Below are 25,184 nucleotides of genomic sequence, written 5' to 3'. Positions count from 1 at the left end.
TTTCACTTAAAAACAAGTGTAGATTAAATTTTAGAAAATAATGGTCTTGGGATGTTCATTTTGTATTGCAACCAGGGGTGAACTAAAGGGAGGCTAATCCGGGCGGTAGCCCGGGTAAGATTTTTAAAAATAATTTTTTAGTTAATTACACAAATTTCTTAATTTAGATATTTGATTTGAAAATTTCAAGCAAGTCTCTGTAATTGAAGAAAATCATCTTAATCAGGATGAATTGTTTATTTATCTCAATTGTGTAGTGAACAATTCGTGGTTTGCATGGCTCGTGTGAACAGTAATTAAAACAATTTTAGCCCACCTAAAAAGTGGCGTTAGCCTCAGCCTTGATTGCAATTGATGCATGATACTGTTATACGAGTTGCTGCGACCATGGCTGGCGCCACGTTTTACCCAGCAAGGGGCTCTTGCGGGGCTTTTTGAAAAATTTTAAATGCATTTTTAAATTTAGCCTATTATTAATTTGAAACACAAAAAAAAAAAAATCCCTTCTAAATTTTAAAAATATCAAAAACATCATATATTAATGCTTTATGGCTTTATTTGTTTTGGGGCTTTTCATGTTTAAATGATAAAAAAAAAAGTAAATATCATCAAATTTTTAATTAGTTCAAATTACTCATTCCTATCATCCAGTCCTCCCTCTCTACTTCTTGGGAAATTTACACCAATAGCCATAAAAATTTTGGCTTTTTCTATCTTAACCCTCTAAACAAACTTCTATCAACATTAGCCATAAAAAAGCATTTCAGACCAAAATACCCCTCTCTCTCATCTCTCCCCCAACAATCTCTCTTTCTCCCATCTCTCCCAAACCGAAGAACCTCTCATTGTCAGCGGCGTCGGCGGCAATGTTGAGAATGTATCATCCCCAGCTCAAACCAATAGCAGTCGGACCATGGGGAGGTCAGAACGGTACTCGTTGGGATGATGGAGTTCACATGACAGTGAGGCAGCTGGTGATAGCTCATGGAGCTGGCATCGACTCCATCCAGATTGAGTACGATAACAAAGGTGGCTCCTGTTGGTCTGAGAAGCATGGAGGAAAGAAATTATTGAAGTTTGGAATAGACGATTTCGTTTGCTGGCATATCTCTGTCCAACCACTTTATAATTCAATCACGTTCTTTTCTTCAGGTTCAATCATCAAAATGTGAATGCATTCTTTTTATATTTTTCCCCCCATCCCGCCCTTTTTTTCGTCATATTTCGAGCTTCATTATTACAAAAGCCGAATACAATGGTCACCAAATTACAAGTGCTTGTCGCACCAAGGCTTGGTGCGACAAGTGCCTGTCGCACCAAGGCTTGGTGCGACAGGTGCCTGTCGCACCAAGTTTTGGTGCGACAGGTGCATGTCGCACCAAGTTTTGGTGCGACAGGTGCATGTCGCACCAAGTTTTGGTGCGACAGGTGCCTGTCGCACTAAGGCTTGGTGCGACAGGTGCCTGTCGCTAGAGCTGGCAAAATGGGTCATCGGGTCGTGTTCGTGTCGTGTCAGTTTCGTGTCGTGTCAAATTTAGGTCGACCCAAACCCGACCCATTTAATAATCGTGTCAAAATATTGAGACCCAAACCCGACACGGAAAAATAATCGGGTTACCCAATAACCCGTTTAATATCTATATATTGAACAAAAGTTACATCAAATATTTACACACTATCATATATACGTATGTACATAAATACATACATACATAATTTATCGATATTATAAAATATACATATCTACCAATATATTACACATGTACACTATTGAGGTTTTAATTTTATATATATATATATATATATAATATTATATATCAATATTATGAAATATACATGTCTATCAATTTTTACACATTTACACTATTGAAGCTCTAAATGTATGTAAAATTTTATAAATAAAACATTGTGTTTATATTCATCCTTTTAAAGAATAAAAAAAAAGAAAATCATCTCTAATATTTGAGTTTTAATTATAAGAATATGTAAATTATTTTAAAATAGAAAATATAATCGGGTCATTGATCGGGTAAATGGGTCAAGAATTTTAACCCAAACCCGACACGGAAAAAAATCGTGTTGACCCGGACCCGACCCATTTAATAATCGTGTTAAATTTAACGACCCATACCCATTTATTTATGTCGTGTTCGTGTCGGGTAATCGGGTCGTGTCAAATTTTGCCAGCTCTACCTGTCGCACTAAGTTTTGGTGCGACAGGCAGCCTGTCGCCAAATTCACCCCGACTCGCAGTTCACTGAAACTCTCGAGCAAGTTCAGAAAATAACTCATACCACTATGTGATGCCGATTAGTGTTGGATCCTGATAGATTATGATCGGATTTCACTTTTATCGTTGCCTTGTACCGTCGCCGTTGGTTGATGATTCAAGAGTGGAAAGCTGGCTTTGGTTTGACGAAAGGGGAGAAAGAAAGTTATTTTTGGTTTGTAAAGAAGGGTAATTTGGGGAGAAAAACGTGTGTTTGGCTAATGTTGATAGGAAAAAGTTGAGAGGGTTAATTATGAAAATAGCAAAAATTTTATGATTATTTTCGTAAATTTCCCACTTCTTCAGGCTTTCACATACACAGGTAAATTTCTATTCGTTCTATTGTTCAGTCAATTTATTATTTCAATCAAACTTTGAGGCTTTTTCCTATCTCGTTACTTATCAAACTGTGTTAATTCGAAGAAATTTCATAAATTTTTTTAACGAGTAAAGGGAAATTTAATTAAAGCTTATTAATGTATTTTATTGGACTATTTAATGCCTAGCTGCTTTCACATTATTTGATTGTTTCATTAGCTAAAATGACATTATATAGTGCATTTCTAGTGCTGTCACGAGCCCTATATCGACAAATATCATTATTTTTCTAAATAATGCGATTAACTAAACTCTTAAAATTGTATTATATATTAAATTTGCCCAGACGGAATTCTTGAATACTTCCCTGATTACAGCATATTACTGGCAGAATGTAACTCCTATTAGATTGAAATTCTGGCGCCACCACTGACTACGACCAGATGCATAATGTATTAAATATAATAATTCATAACCATCTGCCATTAGCTAGAAAGTAGGGTGTTATTAGGCTTTAAAATAACATAGAGTGATAGAGAGAGATGGGGATAGAGAATTCCTGTCACTTCGACAATGCCAATTTCTTCAAATTGCTACAATAACTCTGAAATGGAACATCATTTTTTCTGGCTGATCGTTATATTACCAAAAAAATAATAATAATAATAAAACACAATATCCATACAGGAGAGGTAAAAGGAATAGAGGCTTACAAACTAGCTGCTGCAAAATTTTGCTTATAATGAAATTAACAATTAGATCGAGGCAATAATTCAGGACAGGGATTGGCCCTCGAGTAACATGAACAAGTCAAAAACTATCTGAAAATTTCAACTAAGGCCTTCTTATGAAAATTAGTTCACTTTTTTCTCCTTGAAACAATTTCTGCAGCCCAAGCTTTCCCCAATTCAGTCTGAAACTTTCCTGCAAAAATCCGCACACATTTGTAAGAGTAAGAGGTGAATTGACATGCAGATGTGTAGGCTTTGCTTGGAATTCTAAATACTCTCAAAGCCCAATAATTATTTAACATAAAAAGCATTAAGGCTTGCTGACTAATATTTTAACACTTTATCTTATTATATTTAATCTTGTAAACAGTTCAACAGCAAATCTAACTCTAGTATTACATTATGATAATCTTCAGCGCTACTGACAATGCAACTTCACATGGAAATTACACTTGGTCTCTATCAAAAAGTTTTTTGTCCCCAAGAAATCTAGTGAGATCATATAGCTAGATGCAATGCCATGTCTCAAATTCACACCATATGCTAATTCAGTTTATTAAAGTAACATGGCAAATTAAATGGGTCAGTTTGGAATTACATGGTGAGTGCATATTTTTGTTTTACTCCTCCAAATGGGCTACACTAGCCTTTAAATTCAAAACAAAGATAACAAAATTTTATAACCAATTAGAGAAGAAGTAATAAAGCAGTTCAGAAATTTATACCAGCAGTTGACTGGAAAAACTCCTCCAAATCCTTCCCTTGCTCTGCATGAAGACAGGATCAAATTTAGATTCCATGTCAAGTAAATAGCAATACAAGTAAACCATACTAATTTCAATTCATAATAATCTGTTATCAAATAAAAGTAACAAGCAAAGAGGGCAATCAACTTTCTTGATCAGTTCCATATAATGCTAAAACTAGAACAGTATACAATAAATCCGCATGTTGTCTGAGGATGTTGATTCCAACTGTCCTCTGCACTGGCTCAATTCTGTCGATTATCTAATGCAATAGATCACTTAAAAGTGAAAAGATTCATGTCTTTCTTATTTCTTTCATGCAGGAAGGGTGGAAGAAGTGAATATCTTAATTGTTACAAGAATATGTCGATAATTCCTGTCCTCAAAAGAAGTATTAAGCAGTGAACTAAAAGTCAAGACAGGAGCCTCACCATTTTCGTACTCTACCGCTTGAAGTATCATCTCCGCCTAGTAAAAGAGAAAAAAAATGATATGACCAAATCGGATTATCCAGTAACCAGTAGAAACAAACTACCAATGAAGAACAAACATAATCTATCAGCTATCTCAGCATGAATGAAATTGAGGGAGGACAGCTTAACCTCAACTGTAATGAAAACCATCGCAACAGCCATGGGTTATGAAATAATTAATGAAAAAACTGTCATTTTGCTGGAAATCAGATTATGACACAGCAATCAAATTCTTAACTAGTTAGCAAGAACAATAGTAAGTGTTATATTTATTAGCTTTAAAAGAAATGAACTTGAAATCAAATATAATGCCATAGTTAAATCACTAAACAAAGGGAATAGAAAAGCCTACTATACCTTGTCAAAGTCCTTGACTATTTTGGCCTCTGCAGTAGAATTTTCTTCATACTCCATCCACAACTCATCTATTTCCTTGGCTGCAATTTGCATATCAAATTCACCAGTTACGCAATGTGAAACAGTAATCCATTTTAGGGCAAACGAACATAAGGTAAGTCTGCGAATGTTAGAGAGAGAGAGAGAGAGACGTACCTCTTGCCCCTTCTCCTAATAGTTTGCACATGTAGGTTATAGCTTCTCGCTCTCGTTGACTCTTTTCTTCCTTTGGAATTCCATCTGAAGGGGTAATGTCCCCAACAATAGCTATTTATGCAAATAAGAATGTCAGAAACCAACTCAAAACTCAAGTTGAGAAAAAAAATTAAAGAACAACACACACAATAACCAAAGTCTGCGTCATCACCGATGCAAATCATGGATTTTAACAAGTACTCATTACACCCAAAAATTGGGTTAGTATAGCTAAACCAGTAAACAGGTTAAATTAGAACAAAAGTATTTCTAAATCATAAATCCAAACCATTTGCACTACAACCAAAACCAAATCAAAAGCTTCTAGGATATTAACGGTGTAACATGTACTTTCTACAAGGCCTCAAATTCTCCTATTTAAAATTCTAAGTACAATAAGTCAGAAAACCATGAGTTGTAGTAATAGGAGCTACCAAAAGTTCTAAAGTGGCATGCACTCTAACGATCTCACATCACTTTCAATGAAAATGATTAGGGTCTCATAATGCCATTATGAAACCAGATATTTCCTTGAGTGGAGCAGTTCCTAACCATGTTAAAAAAAGAGGGAAGAAGGGAATGTAGTGGGAGTGAGAGAGATTTAATCACCTTCCGCAATGTCATGAACAATTGCCATCTTAATGCACCTGAAAATTACAAAACCAAAGAATGTCAAAAAAACTATTCGGTACCCCTTTTTATCGAATAGTTCAAGTGAGAAGGAAAATGGACAAAAGCAAAAGGAATAGATTCCGTAACTTGTCTCGGTCAATGCCAGGAATGTCAGCCATAATGAGACCCATCAATCCCATTCTGTACATATGATCAGCTATCGATTCTGGATTGTTAACATTTCTCTTTACCCATCCTGCTCTCTTCGTTGTCTAATAAAAGACGAATCACAAAAAAACGAGAATTTAAAAAATAAACAAATAAATAATGCAGCATTTAATTGCTAATAAAACAAAACTTGAAACTTCAGCTCCCAGAAATGAAACATCGAATCCTGTATTCAATACGTAATATTGAGTGTTCTTCAAATCATATTATAAAATATACAAAGAAATAGCAAAAAAAATAGTATAAACAATACTTTGAGGCGGTGGCAGAGGGAGAGGAAGTCGATCACGGACGAAGAGGAAGAAGAGAAAGCAGCGCCGTTAACAGATGAGGAAGCGAGAGGATTGATGCTGTCACCGCCGGTGACGGATGAGGATGACGACGAAGCTTCCGTGGCCATTCGATGAGCTCTGGAACTGGCGATTGTTTTGTTGAATCTGAGATTATTGCAAGTGAATGAAGGTATTAAGAACACGAGTGACGACGATGATTTACAGAGCAACAGTCCACGGCTTCCGCTTCCCATTTCTTCGGCTTTATCTTTTTTATCATTTCATTTTTGTACGTGCTGTTAAGCTTTTGGATATTCATTTTTTTTTTCAAGAAATAATTGGATTTGAAAAAGGGTGGAGAAGATTCGGTATATGCTAGTTGGCAGTGAATGGTCTACGAGTTAGATCCCAACCGTCCACGTCAAAGTTAAGGGCATCCCATTTGGGCCCCAGTTAAGTTCGATGTTCTTGTTTCGCTGATGATTTTGCGCTAGATGAGTATCGCGCAGTCAATACTGGAAACCTTCTATAGCCGTTTAGGCACTTATGCGGTTTTGAAGCCCGAAACCATGCCACTGAAGCCCAGTGGGGATAACTAGAGCCTAGAGAGAACTAAAGTGAATTCCTTGTTTGGCCCGTTCCATTCATGATGGACTCAAACTAAAAGATAAAAATTAGTTGGGTTTACTCTATTCAATATTCTAATGAGATCAATTATAATGCTCTAGTGAGAGTGGATCTTCTTTCAAATGAGTTTGTCACTAAAAAGCAGTAAGGGTGCCAGATCTTCTTACATTATGATCTTCTTTCAAGTGTTCAATTGGCCATCTTCGTGTTCTTTACGAATGACGTGTTAGGAAATATGTCTTCATTTCCAATAAAAATTAGATTTTTTTTTTTTATTTTAGAGGATTTGTAGTTAAAGAATGAATAATTTCTTATTTGGAGCTTAACTTATTCAACGAGAAATACTACAACTTATATAAGGAAATTAAAGGAAATTAATTTCTTTATAAGTAGACAATTTTATAATGTGAGAAAAATAATAAGTCTATTGAGAGATTAGATGGGGTACACTGAAAAATAAATATTATTATAAAAATTCTAGAGGGGTTAATTGATAAAGGAGGACAGGTAAGATAAAATATGTGGATCAAACATCACAAGTCTTCTAAAATTTATGTGATCTAATCAAAATAACATTATTGATAACAAAAGACCCTAACCTTAGTCATACTCATCTGCAAGAATTGCACATTGATTCCACAAATTTCTGCTCCTCAGAAGACCTGAATTTGCATTTGCTTTGTACACAGGCGATGAGAAAACATTTTCAACCAATGCAAAGTGACAAGCTTCTCCCATTTGCACAAGCTCCAGGCAGCAAGTTCTGTTCACTTCGACATCATCAAACATGTACACAAAAATGTTTTCGCTGCAATCGCTCGTCATTTTCTTGGTACATTTTTTGTAAAAAATCGATGTTAGCTGCCTCCGGCGGAAATGAGAATTCATTGGATTCAACATCAATTATGTAAGAGCCCTCGGGTTCAAGTGCCGGGTTGATGTCTATTTCAATGATTTCTTCTTTGTATGCGTAAGTATTCGATATCATAATGATGGCTAAGAACAATAATGTTGCCATGAAGCAGAAGTTGTTGATCTTAGCCATGGTTTTGACTTGCAAGTTTTTTTCGTGATTTGCCAGAAAAGGATGTTTTTAATTTTGGCGGTTCGAATGTTGAAGTTAAAGTTTTTATATGGTGATATAATAAATGGATGTTTCAGAACGTTTCATGGATATTATTTTTGCGAATTTAGTTTACAAGTTAATCCATGGTTGAACTTAATTAATGTGGTATGTTTCTTCTGTTGGACTTGATTTTTGGTTTCTCAATGTGGTTTCTGTTGAACCAATTGCTCTTTGCTAATATGACCACAACTCTGTAATTGCATCATTGTTATTTAAGAAATTATACCGAATTATATAATCATATATATATATTTCTCTTGGTCCAATTGGATCTCAAGAGTGGTGCTATTGGCACGCCTCTAATTTCCTCAAATAATTCTTTTTCTCGTCACACCCTAAAATAAATTGTAATTTCAAAGTAATTTTGGACTCCAATTTTTATTTCAAAACTAACCTCATTCTTCTTCTTTTCCAAGTACCACTCTCTCTGTCTATTACCTCGATTTTTTTTTGGGTCGTGATCTTTTATCTCGCTTATCTATTTTATGATCTTTCTTTCTTCTTTATATATAATAAGATAGTGCATAAACCTAGGTTGAGCGGTAACGAATCAATTATACCTAAGCTCAAATTGAGCAAATCGTTGGTAGATCAGTATGATATCAAAAGGGGTTAAATAATTTAAATAATAAGAATTTCTCACTGTACAATTATTTTAATTAGGATCTATATCAATAGCTCTTAAGTGGGAGGACAGCCCACCAATCTTCTCTTTTTGGGCATGGATCAATTATACTTAGGTTCTCATTTCTCAACAAGAAACATTGATTGTTAGATAATATTGTCAGGAGCGATTGCAACTATGTTTTTTCTTTTTCCTTTAAAATTGGAAAATGAAAAGGTTAAGATTAAAAAGGAGTAGTTGAAATAAAAAAATAAAGATATGAGGGAAATTTTGAAATTAACTAGAGGTTTTTGAAAAGTGGTTATAGGGTGTACTCAGAAAATAAATTGTTTTTTTAAGGAAATTAATGGGGTGCCGGTAGCTCTACTCTCTTCTAAATTACCAAAGCATTATATCAAGCACGATAAAGGACTGCAAATCCCATAATCAATCAAATGAGACAACAGAATCACTAATTGCTTTGTATACTTTCTAATGCATTTAAATGGCAATAAAATAAAAGTAAAAAAAAAAAAAAAATCCTAACACCGTCTCATCCATGCAACTGAAAAGCAAGAGGCATAAAACCAGCTCAATGCTAACCCGATGGAGCTGGCCTCACAATGGATGCCACAGCCTCTTACCTCTAAAATTACTTTACTGACACACTACACACACATACACACACACATATATATATAACACTCCGTGTGTATCATCTTTTAGTGAAGACATATTTAGTTTATTAAAATATGGATATCAGTAAAATATAAAAAATTAAAATTACATATTTATGTATGTTAACAAATTAAAAAATTATGATTTCTAATGTATTAAAATATGTGTTGTTTTGTATCTTATTGAGGGTAAAATATGTTATAACTATGGTATGGTACCACAGTTGCAACCAACTATTGGATGCACAATTGTACAATTGCATTAGTTGAATTCAATGACTGAAAGCAACTGTGGTACCGTACCGCAGTTGTAACATAGCTAGACCCTATTATTGATATCGTTGTTTTAATAAAATGAAAATGTTTCATTTAAAAAAGAATTATAAATGTATATAATTTGATTGATTAGATACTCATAGAATTTCAATTCTTTGACAATAAAAAAAAAAATAAAAACGAGCTATTTTTTCTTTTTGAATTATTGAACATTTTTTTGCACTCAATTGGTTATGAAATTTCATTTTCTTTTAAAAGAAAAAATAAATGCCCACCGACTTTGATCAACTTTAATCATGAGAAATTGAACGACAATCCAGAAAACAAATTCACATGTAGATATTATCAAAGTTTGAGCCAAAAATATGTCGGTGATTGAAATATTTTAAGAATAGTTTTGACAATTATGGTATATAAATTTTTATGATCCTAAAATTCGTTCACCCCCAATTATATAGATTTTGATTATCCTTTCCTTTGTTTATCGCCTGCCAAACAAGGTCCACATGTTCCCCAATTGCACGTGGCCCCCACCGACTGTCGGCGGATGTAAACAGTAACCTGCCTTTTTCATAAATAAATTAAGAAGTAAAGAAAATAAACAAATACGTCAATTTTTATTTTTTAGGATGGTGATATATTCCCTCAAAATCATGTGTACTTTCTCTTCTGGATCTTGTTACTTTACGTAGCATTAAAAAATATTAAAGAAATTGATAAACAAATCAATTGCTTATAATTCTAATTTTACCAATTGGAGCGGTTTGTATCCGGTTGAAAAAAATAAGTCAAAAGAGGAATAATTTATCTTATTGCCGGTGTCACCCAAAAAGCAATGTAATTTCATTTGCCCTTTTTAACGTTTTGTTATTTTTTATGGAGAGCTGTATCTGATTTGCTGCCAAATGCTCAAACAAGAGAGTTTTGTTGTCCATTTGAAGCCTGTGAAAGATGCAGTTTGAGATCCTGCTCTGCAAAAAAAAAAAAAAAAAAAATTATTAGATTCATTCTAATTTTTTTTTGCTGAGAAATTAGATTAAATGACTGGAACACATTATGTTGCCTCTTCATCAACCAGCGCAAGAAAGAATCCCTTATAATTTTTGATGTGGACTAATTGGGGACCAAGAAACGGTGTGGTTTTTTGAAAAAAAAAAAAAACATGATGAAGATGTAGAGAACGTTTTTGCTAAAGCAGAGGCTACTTCACTGCTTGTGCAACATTGAAAGTAGTCACCAACAATGCATCAATCTTTTACTCCATTGATGCAAGCTCCAAGGACGTTTCATGGTCCCTTCCCCCTGAAAATTAGTTTAAATTAAATAATCGAAGCTGCAATGTTTGATCATAAATCAGGGCATTAGAGGTGAACCTAGTCAAGCAGTTTTCTTAACCAATTTCCCCGATTTCTGATCACTTCTCTTTTATCGTTCATTTCATTTTCATCCGTTCGAGTTTTACTCTTCAAATCTAATGGCCCTTACCCTTATTCGCATAGTGTTTGTTATATAATTATGCAACTTAACACCAGCCTTGTAATTAATTTTTGAAGTCGAGCGTGTTAACACAAATAGGGATCTGACATATCACCACTTTTTTTTTTAAAAAAAAAAATTGAGATAATAACACATGTCTTCATCATGCATTCACTAAAATCACAAACAAAGACATGGTATGTATTTTTTTTCAAACATGTACCTATCTAAGGATAGGATTGAGCAAGTTTGGGATGAAATTGTCATCTTTGAAGCTTGAATCTGAAGAGAAATTAGGAAAAAAACAAAACTTTAATCCCAATCTGTAGAGATTTTTGTCATATCTAATTATAAGGATGACAATGAAAGAAAATAAGGCATCCCAAGCTCAACTTGAAAAATAAATAAAAAAGTTAGAAAGTCCAATTACCAACCTATTTGATTTTTAAGAACACAACAATAAGCTTTAAGTCCTAATATAAACGAAATGGATCTTGTAAAAAATTATCGTATGCAATGGTAGAATTTGAATTTTGGTTCAACAAAAGTTATACTATAGAAATGATAAATTTTTAGTAAACTATATCATAAAATCAATAAGACGGCGAGGCTAAATATGAGAACTAAAACTAAGAAACTATATATACTTGAGTATGCCAGAAGTAAAATTTCAATTTAATCTATTTTTCTCTAAAATTTAAGTTGGGCATAAGGCCTTAGTTCCGTCTTGACCATATGAATTTACTAATAAAATCAATCATTTGAATGCTACGTGAGCAGGGACCAACACAAGGCACACAAAAAAAAAAAAAAAAAATTCCTTGGTTAAGATTATGTTAAAAATCAAGGATCCAGATGTCATTACTCCATTCCCATTTTCATTTACATTATCTTAAGCCGCTGTTACGGCCGTGGTTGGGGGTAGACTTAGCAAACAAACAATTGCAGAAAACGACATGCCGACGCCAGTCACACCACGACAAACGCCAAAGATGAGAGGAAAGAAAAGGGGTAAAGGTGGCACAGAGAAACAATACATCAGTGGGCCAAAGCCACTACAATCAAAGTGGCCCATTTAGAGAACCTCATTCATTGTCGGCAAGCAAAGCTTAGATCTCAGTCTGGATCACAAGATCAGGTTTGACCAAAAGTTTTTCGTCGAATCGAACGGTTACCGTACGAATTTACGCTTCGGATACAATTAGTGGGACCCTGTACCAACCGTATGTCACGGTATCCTTCGCTGTCCTTTTCTCCCTTAGCTGTCTCCAGTTACTTATCCCTTCATTGTTAAAGAGGCTCTCCTATCTCATTCTAATTGCTAATCAATAAATCCAAAAAATTAAAAGAAAAATAAAATAAAATAAACATCCATGCTGCAATTTTATTGAAATATGAAATTACGATTAAAATAAAAAAAATGCAACTCAATTTTATAATTTCTCTACATTTATTCAAAATAACTTGGAAATGCACACTCTATTCAAGCCGTATTAGATTTAACATTAATCCAATTTGCACTATCTCGGTTCAATATACTCTCCAGTGATCAATTTCTATGTAATATATAAACGGATGAGCTCAAAATTTTGTAATCCGTACAAGAAATAATTAACAAATTGTCGGGTAAAATCGACCCTAAATATGCTAATTTCAACCACTGAATTGAACTGTACAATCTGATTGAAGTAGTAGATTGGATTTGATTCGCATTTGTATCCATAGCTACTTCATGCTTGACAGAAAGAAAATGCAATAATAAATCATAAGAAAAAGAATAAAGGCAAAAAATCAAATCAAAGAGTTAGTGTCCGACTATGAAATCTGAAGCTTTCTTTTTTCCTTTACTTACACAAAAGAAATGGAACAAAGTGAAGAAAACAAAAACAAAGAAACTACAGAGGGATGAACCACATTTTACCATTCCCCCAAAGAAAAGAATAATTGTGTCACTTTTTTTCTTCTTTTTTTTTTCACCTTACAACGTTTTCTTTTCCTTTCGTTTTTTTTTTTAAGGAAAAAAAAAAAAAAAAAAAACCCCTCTAATCCCCCACCTCCCCCGGCGCGAAAACCCAAAAAAACAAAGAAAAAAAAGAAGGTAAAACGCAAAAAACATAAAAGGAAAAAAAAATTAATTTACACGTTTGCCACGATTATAGCCGTAATATGAGAGATACCACCTAACAAATTTTTTCAAGCCGGTTTGCAAATCCGTCGTGGGCCTGTACCCAAACTCCTTCTGGGCCGAACTGATATTCGCATGCGTGAACGGGACGTCGCCGTTTCCAGGCATTTCGATTACATTCTTCTTGGCTTTTACCTTCAGGTGTCTCTCCAATATATTCACCAGCTTAGGTACCGTGACCGGTGACGTGTTCCCCAAATTAAAGATCCGGTACGGTGCTGGACCCCGCTTCTTTCCGCCCGACCCGGTACTCTTACCCGAGGTATCCAGCGAACCTAAACAACCCTTCACGATATCGTCAATGTAAGTAAAATCTCGTGCCAAGTCGACGTGATTCTTCCCACGATAAACCGTGATTGGTTTGCCTTGGAGAATATTTCTCGTGAACGAGAAGTAAGCCATATCGGGTCGGCCCCAGGGTCCGTACACGGTGAAAAACCTCAGCCCGGTAATTGAGAGGCCGTAAATGTGATTGTAGGTGTGAGCAATTTCTTCACCGGCCTTTTTGGTAGCCGCGTAAAGACTAGCTGGCTGGTCCGTCCGATCAGCCTCGGAGAATGGGACGTTCTCGTTTAAGCCGTAGACTGAGCTCGACGAGGCCCACACAATCGACGGCTGAGGATTGGCTGATTTGCAAGCCTCAAGGAGCGTGACGAGGCCAGCGATATTGCTGTGCACGTACGAGTGGGGATTCTGCATCGCGTATCTAACACCGGCTTGAGCCGCTAAATGCATCACGTGCGTAAAAGCCACAGCGTCAAAGAGCTTGGCTAATAATTTCGCGTCATTGATATCACCTTCAATTACGAAAACGCCATGGTTGTTCAACAAAGCCTTCCTCGCCTTCTTCAATGAGGGATCGTAGTAGTTATTGAAATTGTCGAGTCCAACGACGCCGTCTCCGCGTTTCTTTAAAGCCAAAGACACGTGGGTCCCAACGAAACCGGCTGCACCGGTAACCAGCACCGACATCCCACCAGACCGATGGATCTGAGCGGAACTCCTGACATGTTTCTCCCACTGGATACCTCCCCAAGAAGCGGAAAAGTACCGGCTACCGGAATCGACAAAAGACTGAAAACTCAAATACGACGCCGTTAAAGCAACCAAGAAAAGAGCCCACAAGAACATGGTACTCGTTGAGGTGAAACACCGGTGAAACTGGCGGTTCATAGTGTTGGATCTTTCAATCTTGAATTTCCCCGGCGTCGACGGGAACAGCTCCTCTTCTAAAGACGGCATTTTTCTCTAGAATCTTCGAATCTTTTATTATTTTCCCTTTTCGGGGTTGGTTTGTTTGTTTAGAAGGAAAGGTGAAACCGGGTTGGATTTGGTTTTGGATTGGATTGAAATGGTGTGACAGTTATAGATGCAGAGCAAATTGAGGGGGCTGCACCTAAGAGAAAGAGAAGGGGCATGTGAAGGTTAAATATAGAATGGGGAAAGAGAAGGCGACAGGCCTACGCGTGAGTGAACGCGTTCGAGAGGGACGGCCAGATTGGAGGAAAGAGAATATAATCACCAAAACAACTGTTCACTACTTATGGTATTTTGTTTGTAGTTATGAGGACAGATAATTACTGAGGATTATCAATTGGATTTTAAATTACTCTTTATTTTGGATAATGACAATAGGGTCCCTGAGTCGCTGAAAAATCACACGCAGTCATACAGTTTATAAATTTTTACAGGAGTACATACCACCAAATTCTATTATGAATCCGTTTAATAGTTTATCGTAGAGCAAGTGAGAGAGTCTCTAGGACTCCTGCTTTTAATTTATATTTGCGGGTGAGCAGATTTGTCTCTCTTAACATTACTGTGGTATATTTATACAATAAAATTGATAAAAAATTTTGGTCGTGTTATAATTGAGTATAAATACCAATAAACTTTTAAATTTTAATTGTAGTATAGTTAATATTTTTTTTTTAAAAAAAAAGTGCTTGGATTAGCTTATTGACGGAATATAACAGAGAAATCATTGATTTCGAGGGAAAATATTATTTAATTAAAATGTATGGTAAGGACCAATGTGAAAAACTTTTAAAAACTATATATTTACTTGTAATTTATTCAAAACTTATCCATCAATTTGGTATTGCATTTTTTCTTCTATTATTATTATTATTTTTTTGGAATTGCACTCTTAAAAAAGAGTATCAGATTAGTGAAAGTAGGGTACAGTTTGACCGTGTGACTTTTTTTTTCCACATTTAAAACGCTACGCGCTTCGTTGGAAAAAAAGTAAGGAACTTTGTGCTTAGCAATTTTGAAGTAAGGTTTTACACTATGATTGTGCGGAGAAAATCGTGTTTTTTTTTTTACTTTAATTATTAATTATTCCTTTACTTTCGTAGTAGGCAAGCTTGTAAGCAAAATTTTGATACACAATTATATATAAACTAGTGGGAATGATATTTGAATAAATTATTTTGAGTTGTAATTAATAATGAGAACGTGAGAGCCATGCGGGGCTAGTTGATTGAATAAAAATCATTTGAGTTTTGACAAGACATAATTTCAATAACCACCAATAAGACTTTATAAAAATGTAATTCGTTACATACCATAAATTTCAGTAGAGCGAGACAATGCACTTCTCTTGTTTTTATACTCCGTGTAATTAACTAACCATTCACTTAAACCTAATAGTCTCAATTAAATAACTTTTGATAACATTTGGTTATTTTCTTATGCTAAATGACGCGGTATGAAGAAAATTGAAGGAACATTTTAGTGAGAAAATTAAATAAATAACATTGGTTTAAATTGATGAGGAGTAGAGCCAGAGGCCACGCTCATACCATTCATTAGCTGTACTCGGAAGAAGTTACCAAGTGACTCGGGCTGAGTTACTGGCCCACCGGAAGAACCGGTCGTGACTGGACACTGATGCACATTAACTCACCGAGTGACAAGCTGTTGTTTTTATTATATTTTATTTTGGATTGAGCTGTTAGTTTTTGCCACTAGAGAATGCCGAAACGGGAAACAACGGCGCTCCCGGTGGAATCGGCTCACTGTTATTCATCCAAATAATTAGGGCGCATAATAAATAGAACACCTACACGTGTACAAAAACAGAAATTAGTAATTTTGTGTTTTATCCTTTTCCTCTCTTTGTACGTCTCTTATATTTCTTAGCCCTATATATACTGTAATTTTATTTTAATTTATAATTTTGTTGAGATTCTTTATGTAATAATAATAATAAAAAAAGGTAATGCCAGTTAGCCACCAGCAGTGGGGACCATATGAAAGTGAATTTATTTACTTTGATGACAGAGAGACTGAGAGAGAGAGAGAGAGAGAGAGCTATATTTCGGCAAATTGGTTGGCTGGCAGATGTTGTGCCTCGTGGAAGCTTCGAGGATAAAGCATTTATTTATTTATTTATTTTCATAATTTCATCAATTACGGCTGCGATTATTGTTTTATTTTATTAATGAGTTATTGTCACGTTTTTTCATTTAACTCGGTACCCATCTTGTAAACTGAACCAAGGAAATGGGTTGAATGTAGACCGTCCGTCACGTGTCAAATTCATGATCTATAATTAATAGAGGTAAAAAAAAAATCTTTATTAATCCATTATGCACAAGTATCGCGATTTTTTAAGATTCAAAAAAATCAGTAGCTGAGTGTAACCATACACATATGAATTGGAGTTTAATTGTCCTCGTGTTATATTTGAAGAAGTATTTTAATTTGATGTATTGAGATGATAAGGTACCGTAACTTAATCCGAAATATTAGATTTACAAGGCTTATATACACTCGCTAATTATAAGTATGAGGAATTAAATAATTGTTGTATCCGTTCATTCGATGACAAATTAAATGGACTCAATAATTTCAATCAGTTTATGTAAGTTTTATTTAGTTTCTTGAATTGCAAACAAAATATATATATTTTTTAATTTTCATGCGGTAGATTTTAGGTCTTGTGGCTTAATTTTTAGAATATGACATCCCATTTTTTTTTTTAATTGGTTTAGTTGCTTGAAATTTTCAAACCGCATAATTCCAATCAAATTTTGATCAATACTCGATAGCCCTAGTGCTCTTTCTTTATTTGTTTTTTATTATCACTTGAAGCTTCAATTACACAATTATTGAACTATAGATTTGAATCTCGCTCGTATCAATATTGAATTTCAATTTAGTTTACATTTTTTTTTTTTATAAAAAAAAGGTTTTGCATTACATGGAAGCAAGAGAGAGGATAACTTTAAGAGATGGCATAGAGACTTTCCATTTAATTTCTATTGTAAATTTTAATCGTCATAGCTTGAACATCAATCTCTTGTTATTTGCTACGTAAAGCAGAAAAAAAAAATAAAGATTTAAAACGTGGAGCATCCCACTTCACTCTCCAGTGCTTAATAATCAACAACTTGCTTTAGAATCTTGCAACAACTTGTAAAATCATTCCAATTCTATAGGGACTTCACAAATTTTCTATATTATTAAACATTTTGCTAATCTATACATTATACTTTTGTTAGTTGAAGAAAATTTTTATTTTTATGTTTTTCAAAGTCAAAATTCTATTCCAATTATTCTTATATTTTTTAATGTTTTAGAATTGTGCTATTTTATTTTATTCTCTCTCTCTGTTTTTTTTTTTTTAGGTTAATGAATAGGAAATTGTTGCTTGGCATTATTTTTATTTAGATATAAATTGTGGTGCTCAGCCACTCTCTTGCCCGTCTATATTTTTATTATTCATTGAACCTTAGGAATGTTCTTGCTACCGACAAACAATTACATTTTTACATTTAAAAAATTTATCTTCAGCTTGACTTTTAATTTATATAATTATTTTATTTTCAATAAACGTAATAAGGCTCCATTTAAACTACTTCCCATCGTTCTCTCAAACATCATACTGGAGATTATGTCATTATCTTACACCTGCAGTCAATTACACATCATCTAATGTTAATCACTTCACTTCCAATGGTTTCAACCATTTTCGTTCCATTAAAATTGTGTTAGGTTAAACGACATTAATCTTCCAAGTTAGTTCTAATGTCGACGTCTCATCATAAAGTTATGACTGTTCTAAATTCATACGCACGACATACATTCCATCAAGGACGATTTTATTAGCTAATTAGATCGTATTATATGTGGTTAATTAAGTTTTGACATCAAACATTCTTTTTTGTTTCTTTTTACTCAATTAATTATAGTCTCAACGAACAAAATCAATGCAAAATAAAATTTATTTCACTCGACTGAATATATATATATGTACCTATGAAATGTCTTTGATTATGGCGTTGAATTAATGTGATCATCACACACGCATAGACAATGGAACGAGCCTGTCCCATTCAATACAAAAAAATTACTTTGAACGTAATGTGTAGCTTTGTTTATACTCATACAGCATAAGTTCACCGTCACTATCAAAATTATACTACGCCATTGTCCAGGTAATATTATTTAGGAGCTTTTTAACGTCACTATCAAAATTATACTGCACTTTTAGCGTTTTTTATTTTTATTTTTTATTTTTTGGTTCCATATATAACGGGAGCCCGTAATAAGTAAGTTTATAATTATGAAAATTTGGTGTTTGGTGTATAAATTGCAGTCATCTACAAAAAAAAAAAATGTATACTTGAAAATTATCACTTTGAAAATTATGAAAGAGTGTGTGAGTGTATCGTGCAATCGCCACTCTTCTAACATGCTCTTAAAATCTCTTAGGAAAAAGAAAAAATTGTGAAATATGAATAATGTAATTTCTTCATCTAGTGGATGGATGACCCATTACTTTAGATGAAATTTCTTCATCATGCGTTGAAGTTTCTCGGCTCCGCACTCAAGAAGTTATCAAATTAAAAGAGTTAGGATTCTGCAGTGGGACTAGCTGGTAAGCTAGCCAAGGTTTATACACTACCTTTCGTGGCCTTGAGGCGAAGCCAAGCATTAAGTTCTAGCTCTGTTTGGTATTTGGATATATACCTAACTTGAACTGCTTGCTTTTCATAGAAGAAACTGGAGGAGTTGTTGAGTTTAGCCTATATATATTTTTATATACATACAGCAAGAACATGTGCTTTTCTGAATCTGCAATCGGAAGTAGAGGTTGCTTTAGTATCCTTTTTGTGCAGAGAGAATTAAAAAGCTTCTTTTTTTTTTGGGTCAAGGCCGTAACTCCACCAAATAAAAATTTGTGAAGCCTTGTTTGTCACTCAATCAAAAAGAACAGTCACTGGTGGCTTGCAAAAGGATCAAATAAGTAAATACGGTCAGCAATTAATGGATCAACCATCCGTAAATATACTGAACATTTAAGATGAGACTGCATGGTGGAAAACATGAAGCATGCATGTATGCTACACGCAAGATCAAATGACTAAGCACCATAACTCTACTACTAATCAACTACAGATCATTTCCTAATGTGTTTGCTTATCACTTTATAGGAAAAAAAAGAAAGAAAGAAAGAATCTGAATAGATGTGCTTAAATATTAAATAATATAACCTGCAATTGTATAAATTTATTGGAATTGACATATATATAGAAAGGACATCTTCATGGACAACATTAACATTAATAGTAGATACCAAGAAGTAAATGAAAACAAACAACACAAATACTCAATTAACATTTTCGAACAACATTTTTTAAGACGTAACACAAAATTTCAAACACAATACCATGACTCGGCTGCTTAACCATCAAATTATTCATTTTTCATAATAGTGATCATCATATCCCTTAAAAGCTACTCCAATTTTTTCTGGAAAAATTACGCAATTGCAACTGCTTAATTATAAAAATTATGCATGTCACTTTCCTTCAGTGTCCGCGGTTGCCACCCCAACCTGAGCCAGCCCTAGACCCGGCATAGGATCCAGCAGATGAACCTGCCTCAGACCCGGCTCCACCGCCTGATCCAGAGGAAGTGGAGCTAGATGAAGAAGCTGAGCTTGAACTGGAGCTAGACCCACCACCACCAGATCCCGACCCGGCACCCGCCCCGGAGCCCGATCCATTCCCTCCCAACCCGAGACCTACCCCAACACCAAGCCCAACTCCAATCCCACCCAGGTCAATACCCAGGTCCTTTCTAGCCACACGGGCTTGCGTCACCGCAGCCAAGCTTGAAAACACAAGCAAGCCCAAAAGAACCAAGCGCTTCATCGATTTGGCCATTCCTTTTTTGGAAAAAGAATGAAGCGAACGTCCAAGAAAATGTATCAAACAAGAGAAATACTAGGGTAACTCAACAAAGGTGCAAGTTTTTGCGAGAAAGGAAACGAGAGACTGGGCTCTATTTATTCTAATAATAGGTAGTGAAGTTGGTGAAATTAGTGCCATGAAAAAAGTTGTGAGCGTGCAGAGTGCAGCACGAAGAGTAAGAGAAAGTGGAGGGACATGTGCCATTTTATGAAAAAAGCTTTTGAGAGAGAAAAGCCTGTGGTCTCTGAAAGGCTGAGAATTGAAGTGGGAGACTGAGAGTTAGGACACGTTTTTAATAATGAGTATGTTGCCGACCTATGAAGAATTCTCCACTCACTATAGTGGAGTATATATATGTATGTTTAATTGCTTGGATTATTAGGCGTTATCTATATGATATTATTTATGATCATCCCACAAAGCTGAGACTTCTTAGTGAATTGCAGAGGATCAGAGATGCACTGAATACAATTATTTAACGACAAAATTACAGGGAAAGAATATGCTAGAAAGTTCACGATAGTGGGGGCGGATTAACACTCCAATCGTATTTTTATGTCGAGGTTCAACGTTTGATCAACAGATCAAGTGTTGCCTTTTAGAAAAATTCATTCTATTACTATAATGAATATGGTACGTAGGTTACATAGATTGATATATCAACGCATGGAATTACATCGTGAAGTAAAGCTACAGCAGCTCGAAATTTAAGAAGTTTGTGACTTAAAAGGTTAATTGTTTAGAAGAACTTCAGCTTTTTCACAAATTTCACGGAGAAAGCTACAAGCTAGTACCTCAATTTAGCATAGAATGGGATTTTCAACTTTAGAATTAAATGGATAAGGATCGCAAAACTTAAAAGATTAGAAATCTTAGTGGAGTCCATGATAGGGCAGAAATAGGTCTCTATGCAGGATCGATTTTGGGGCACTAAATGACTCACTCACTAATAATTTTCATTATTGAAGCTTTGTTATGATTAACAAAATTGAAAAAAAAAAAGCAATGCAATACAGAAGGAGATCCTGATACTCAACGTAATGAATTTTTCCACTATCTATCTACCATCTAGCAGTATTTGAATGGTTCTAATTAAGTAATCTTAGTGCCTTCAATTGACTCTCATCTCCATATTTGGATAAGATATGTTATCACAGATTCACAAGAACATAAGTATAATTGGAATGATGAAATCAACTACAACGTCAGAAATTAATATGGATAATGATCTTCTAGAAGGCGTGCCTTAGAAAATATTTAATAATATGGGTAAAAATTCGTTTAATTTTTGTATTTTGGGGATAATGTTAGTTTAGTCCATGTATTTTTTAAAAATACCTCAAAACATCCCAATATTTATTTATTTTTAGACAATAATAGATAGAAAAAAAATTAAGTTACGTTTCTATTTTATTCCCAAAAAATAAAATAGAAACAAAAATATATATATAAATTTTTGTGTGGAACACTCTTCTGAGGAGTTAATATATTAATTTTTCTATTAATGTCCAAAAAAACCACTAATCTAATTTTTTTACAATATTAATTTTTTTGGACATATGAGAACTTCCACAAGAATTAGTATATATTATTTTTTCTTTTTATTTTATTTTTTTGGTTAATATTTCTGTCAATATTGTCCTCTAGATAGCTTACTAGTCTCTTTCATTTTATTAATTATATATGTGTGTGTTAGTGTTACGAATTCAGCGTTAATAGTCCAGTTCCCTCAAGCATGCAAAGAAGTCAGAAATTTCAGCCACGTACTGAAAGTTGGAGAATATATTGAATGAGTAATCATTGCTGGCTTGCGCAGATTTTAGCGCATGCTTCAAGTTATAGAATCAATATTTATGTGTTCCGAAAAAGATTGGTCTCACTCTCACTCAAAATTCTGAAACAAAGAGGATCCCCCCATGCATAAATTTATTGCTTGTATATATCGGATCTCCTGCTTAGTGGGTTTTGAAGATTGCAATTTATGTTATTAACTAGGGAAACCACTCGACTAAAACGTCCGAAGGAACTAGGATATGTGTGGATCTGTGATAATTGATACACAGTTAATTAACCCAAATTAAAAAAAGCTTAAGTGCTAAGAAACCTATAGGTTGAATTTCTTCTGTTTCATTAATGTATCAATTCTCTTAATGTTCAATTCTTATATATAATGCTTAAAATGGGTAATAATTTTCTAGCCGAATGTTGCATGTATTGCAATTAATATATTGTGGGAAGTTAACAGGTGGATGCATAATTAAAAAAGACTATATCTTTTAATTAGTAGGCAGATTAAATATTATAATATGTCATAATATCACAAAGAGTAGAAAAAACACAATACAAAACACAAAACACAAACAACACTTCGAAAATCGCAAACCATTCACATAATCTTGTAGACAATATAATGTGTCTACTTATTCATATCATACACTCAACAAAATCATTCTTAAATTTGAACTGCTGCTATATATGATGACAAGTTAATTTCAGTTGTAGCCCCCGCCGCCATAACCTTCACCATAGCCTCCGCCCTCGCCATAGCCTTCACCATTGCCTGACCCACCTCCCCTTCCAGAACCCTGACCGTACCCACCACCACGGCCATATCCACCACCATTTCCTCGACCTCCCCCGGAGCCTAACCCAGCACGAGAGCCGGCATAGGAGCCCGCTTCAGAGCCAGCGCCTGAACCACCGGTAGAGCTAGCACTGGAATGAGATGAAGATGAGGAATATGAACTTGACCCGGAACCTGAGCCTGAGCCAGCCCCGGCTCCGGATCCTGAGCCACTTCCTCCACCCCCCAAGCCAAGGCCGACTCCTGCTCCAAGTCCTACTCCTATACCTCCAAGATCAATTCCCAAGTCCTTTCTTGCAACCCTGCTCTCGGATACAATTGCTGTAGTTGTTACAAGCAAAACAACAAAAGCTAAAGACTGGCTTAGTGCAGCCATCTTTTTGTGAAACACTTAAACTGTAAGACGAGATAATGCAAAAGCAAGAGCTTCAGAAATTGCTAATCAACTTCGATCTATGAATATTACCGTGAGCTTGGAAGCTTGCTGTGACAAGGACTAAGAGAGTATGCTATTTATAGTTGTTGAAGCTGATCAATGTTGCAAGCGAAAACGTGTATTGAGTACTCTTAAGATTTGTTGATTTCGAAACCGAGAAAAGAGAAGTGGAAGTGCAAGTGGTGACGTGGGTATTATGGGATTTTGAGAGAGGAGATTCTTGTGGTCGAGGTAAGGCCAGTTCTTGCAGATTTTGCAGGAATCTGACAATTGTAAAAACGTTACCGACCCATTTGATCCGCACTAAAATTAGTGGAGAATGAATGGCTGCATTAATTGATGGATGCATTATTATTATTATTTTGAAGTAATGCAGCTTCCCTGAGACAAGAACATGCACATGGACGCGATTTTGTGGGCAGTGTAAATTTTTTTCCATTTCACCAATGGATTTGAGTTTTATGTTAATCGGAACTTACGTATGCGACTGCGTGTGATAGAGGTGGTTATTGTATAAAAATTTATAGGTAATTTGATCTTAATCTATGGTCTCGTTTGATATTGAGGTGTTATACTATAAGTATTAAAAAATATATAATTATAAAATAAAAATTAATAGTTATAGTAAATATAATTTTTAAATACTAATTTTGACAAAATTAATAGAGATATAGTAGATTTTTCATCATATAAATGTAAAATAAAATCAACTTCACTTTCAATTACATTAATTAGTATTTACCAAATACTATAGTGTTATTTTTAAATTACAATTATCCAACCTCAATCCCAAACAAGTACAATACTATGAATACACATATGTGACAAAATTTGTTAAAATTTAGCATAACTAGACGACGATGGAATCTAAATTCATCAATAATGTAACCGGTCATTTTGAAGTTCACGTTATCGGACTCCTATCTCCTTTCTAAGCTTAATTTAGTAAAAGAAAACTGTTAAAGACATATGGTACACTACTATTACTGGTTCTTTAATAAGGTATGCTTTAACTTTTAATTTTTTGGTCATACCTTCCCGTCATGCACCAACCCAACAAGAATGGAGTTTTTCGACTATGGTATAATGTGAAAGCATCAACTGACCTTGCGGCCGATCGAGGTATGATGAAAAATAGTCAAAAGATGACAACGTTGTATCGTGCGGCATGGCTTTCAGCGTCAATCGTCGTCACAAGGTCAGTAAGGTTGAAAAATTGGAGTCAATTGAGTTTCTGAGTGGATTGTCTAAGTTAGATATGTATTTTCTTTTAAAGATTTGTTAGTTTTTACGTAAGGATAAGTCTCAAATTTTTTATTCTAAATAATTATCTCAAATAATATAGCATTCATTAATTAGTTGATAATTATTTACAAAATTTAAATAAATTAATTGTATTATTTCACCAATTAATTAATGAATGTCACATCATTTAAAATAAAAAATTTACGATGTGTAATATTATTCTGAATTTTTTTTGGTTGCATACATTGAATGGATCTCAGTCTTAAAAACTTAATTTATAAGGAGAGAGCGTCCAAATGTTTAATAAGTTCTTATATACTACTTAAACATAGAGCAAATATCTTGTTAGTTTATAAGGAGAGAGATTCCAAATGTTTAACAATCCATCTTTCAAATATCTCACCAACTTAGTTTATAAGGAGAGAGAACTGATTTATTTTCATGTTAGAAAATCAAGAAAGATCCGTGTACCTGAAAGAACAAGGAGTGTTTTGAAGCCA

General features: G+C 34.5%; 4 protein-coding genes across 4 annotated transcripts; all 4 read right to left on the bottom strand.

The window, feature by feature from the left end:
• Nucleotides 1–3,232: 3,232 nt before the first annotated feature.
• On the bottom strand, nt 3,233–6,566 carry LOC102630332 (uncharacterized). Its single transcript, XM_006474018.4, has 8 exons — nt 6,222–6,566; nt 5,888–6,012; nt 5,738–5,775; nt 5,090–5,200; nt 4,895–4,974; nt 4,496–4,532; nt 4,044–4,085; nt 3,233–3,511 (listed from the first exon to the last, which is right to left on the bottom strand). The coding sequence occupies exons 1-8, from the start codon at nt 6,492–6,494 to the stop codon at nt 3,447–3,449; spliced, it is 771 nt and encodes a 256-aa protein (XP_006474081.1). The 5' UTR covers nt 6,495–6,566; the 3' UTR covers nt 3,233–3,446.
• Nucleotides 6,567–12,836: 6,270 nt separating this feature from the next.
• LOC102630639 (UDP-glucuronate 4-epimerase 1) lies at nt 12,837–14,627 on the bottom strand. The gene has a single exon (XM_006474019.4). It carries the CDS (start codon nt 14,451–14,453, stop codon nt 13,158–13,160), a length of 1,296 nt encoding a protein of 431 aa, XP_006474082.1. The 5' UTR covers nt 14,454–14,627; the 3' UTR covers nt 12,837–13,157.
• Nucleotides 14,628–19,696: 5,069 nt separating this feature from the next.
• On the bottom strand, nt 19,697–20,599 carry LOC102630938 (uncharacterized). The gene has a single exon (XM_006474020.4). It carries the CDS (start codon nt 20,390–20,392, stop codon nt 20,036–20,038), a length of 357 nt encoding a protein of 118 aa, XP_006474083.1. The 5' UTR covers nt 20,393–20,599; the 3' UTR covers nt 19,697–20,035.
• Nucleotides 20,600–22,693: 2,094 nt separating this feature from the next.
• On the bottom strand, nt 22,694–23,699 carry LOC102631229 (glycine-rich cell wall structural protein 2). Its single transcript, XM_006474021.4, has one exon. It carries the CDS (start codon nt 23,377–23,379, stop codon nt 22,912–22,914), a length of 468 nt encoding a protein of 155 aa, XP_006474084.1. The 5' UTR covers nt 23,380–23,699; the 3' UTR covers nt 22,694–22,911.
• Nucleotides 23,700–25,184: the final 1,485 nt, after the last annotated feature.

Source organism: Citrus sinensis, chromosome 9 (assembly GCF_022201045.2).
Source record: "Citrus sinensis cultivar Valencia sweet orange chromosome 9, DVS_A1.0, whole genome shotgun sequence".
NCBI classification, from domain to species: Eukaryota; Viridiplantae; Streptophyta; class Magnoliopsida; order Sapindales; family Rutaceae; genus Citrus; species Citrus sinensis.
The sequence above is the reverse complement of the archived record's forward strand: the minus strand, read 5'-3'. Positions and strand labels throughout refer to the sequence as shown.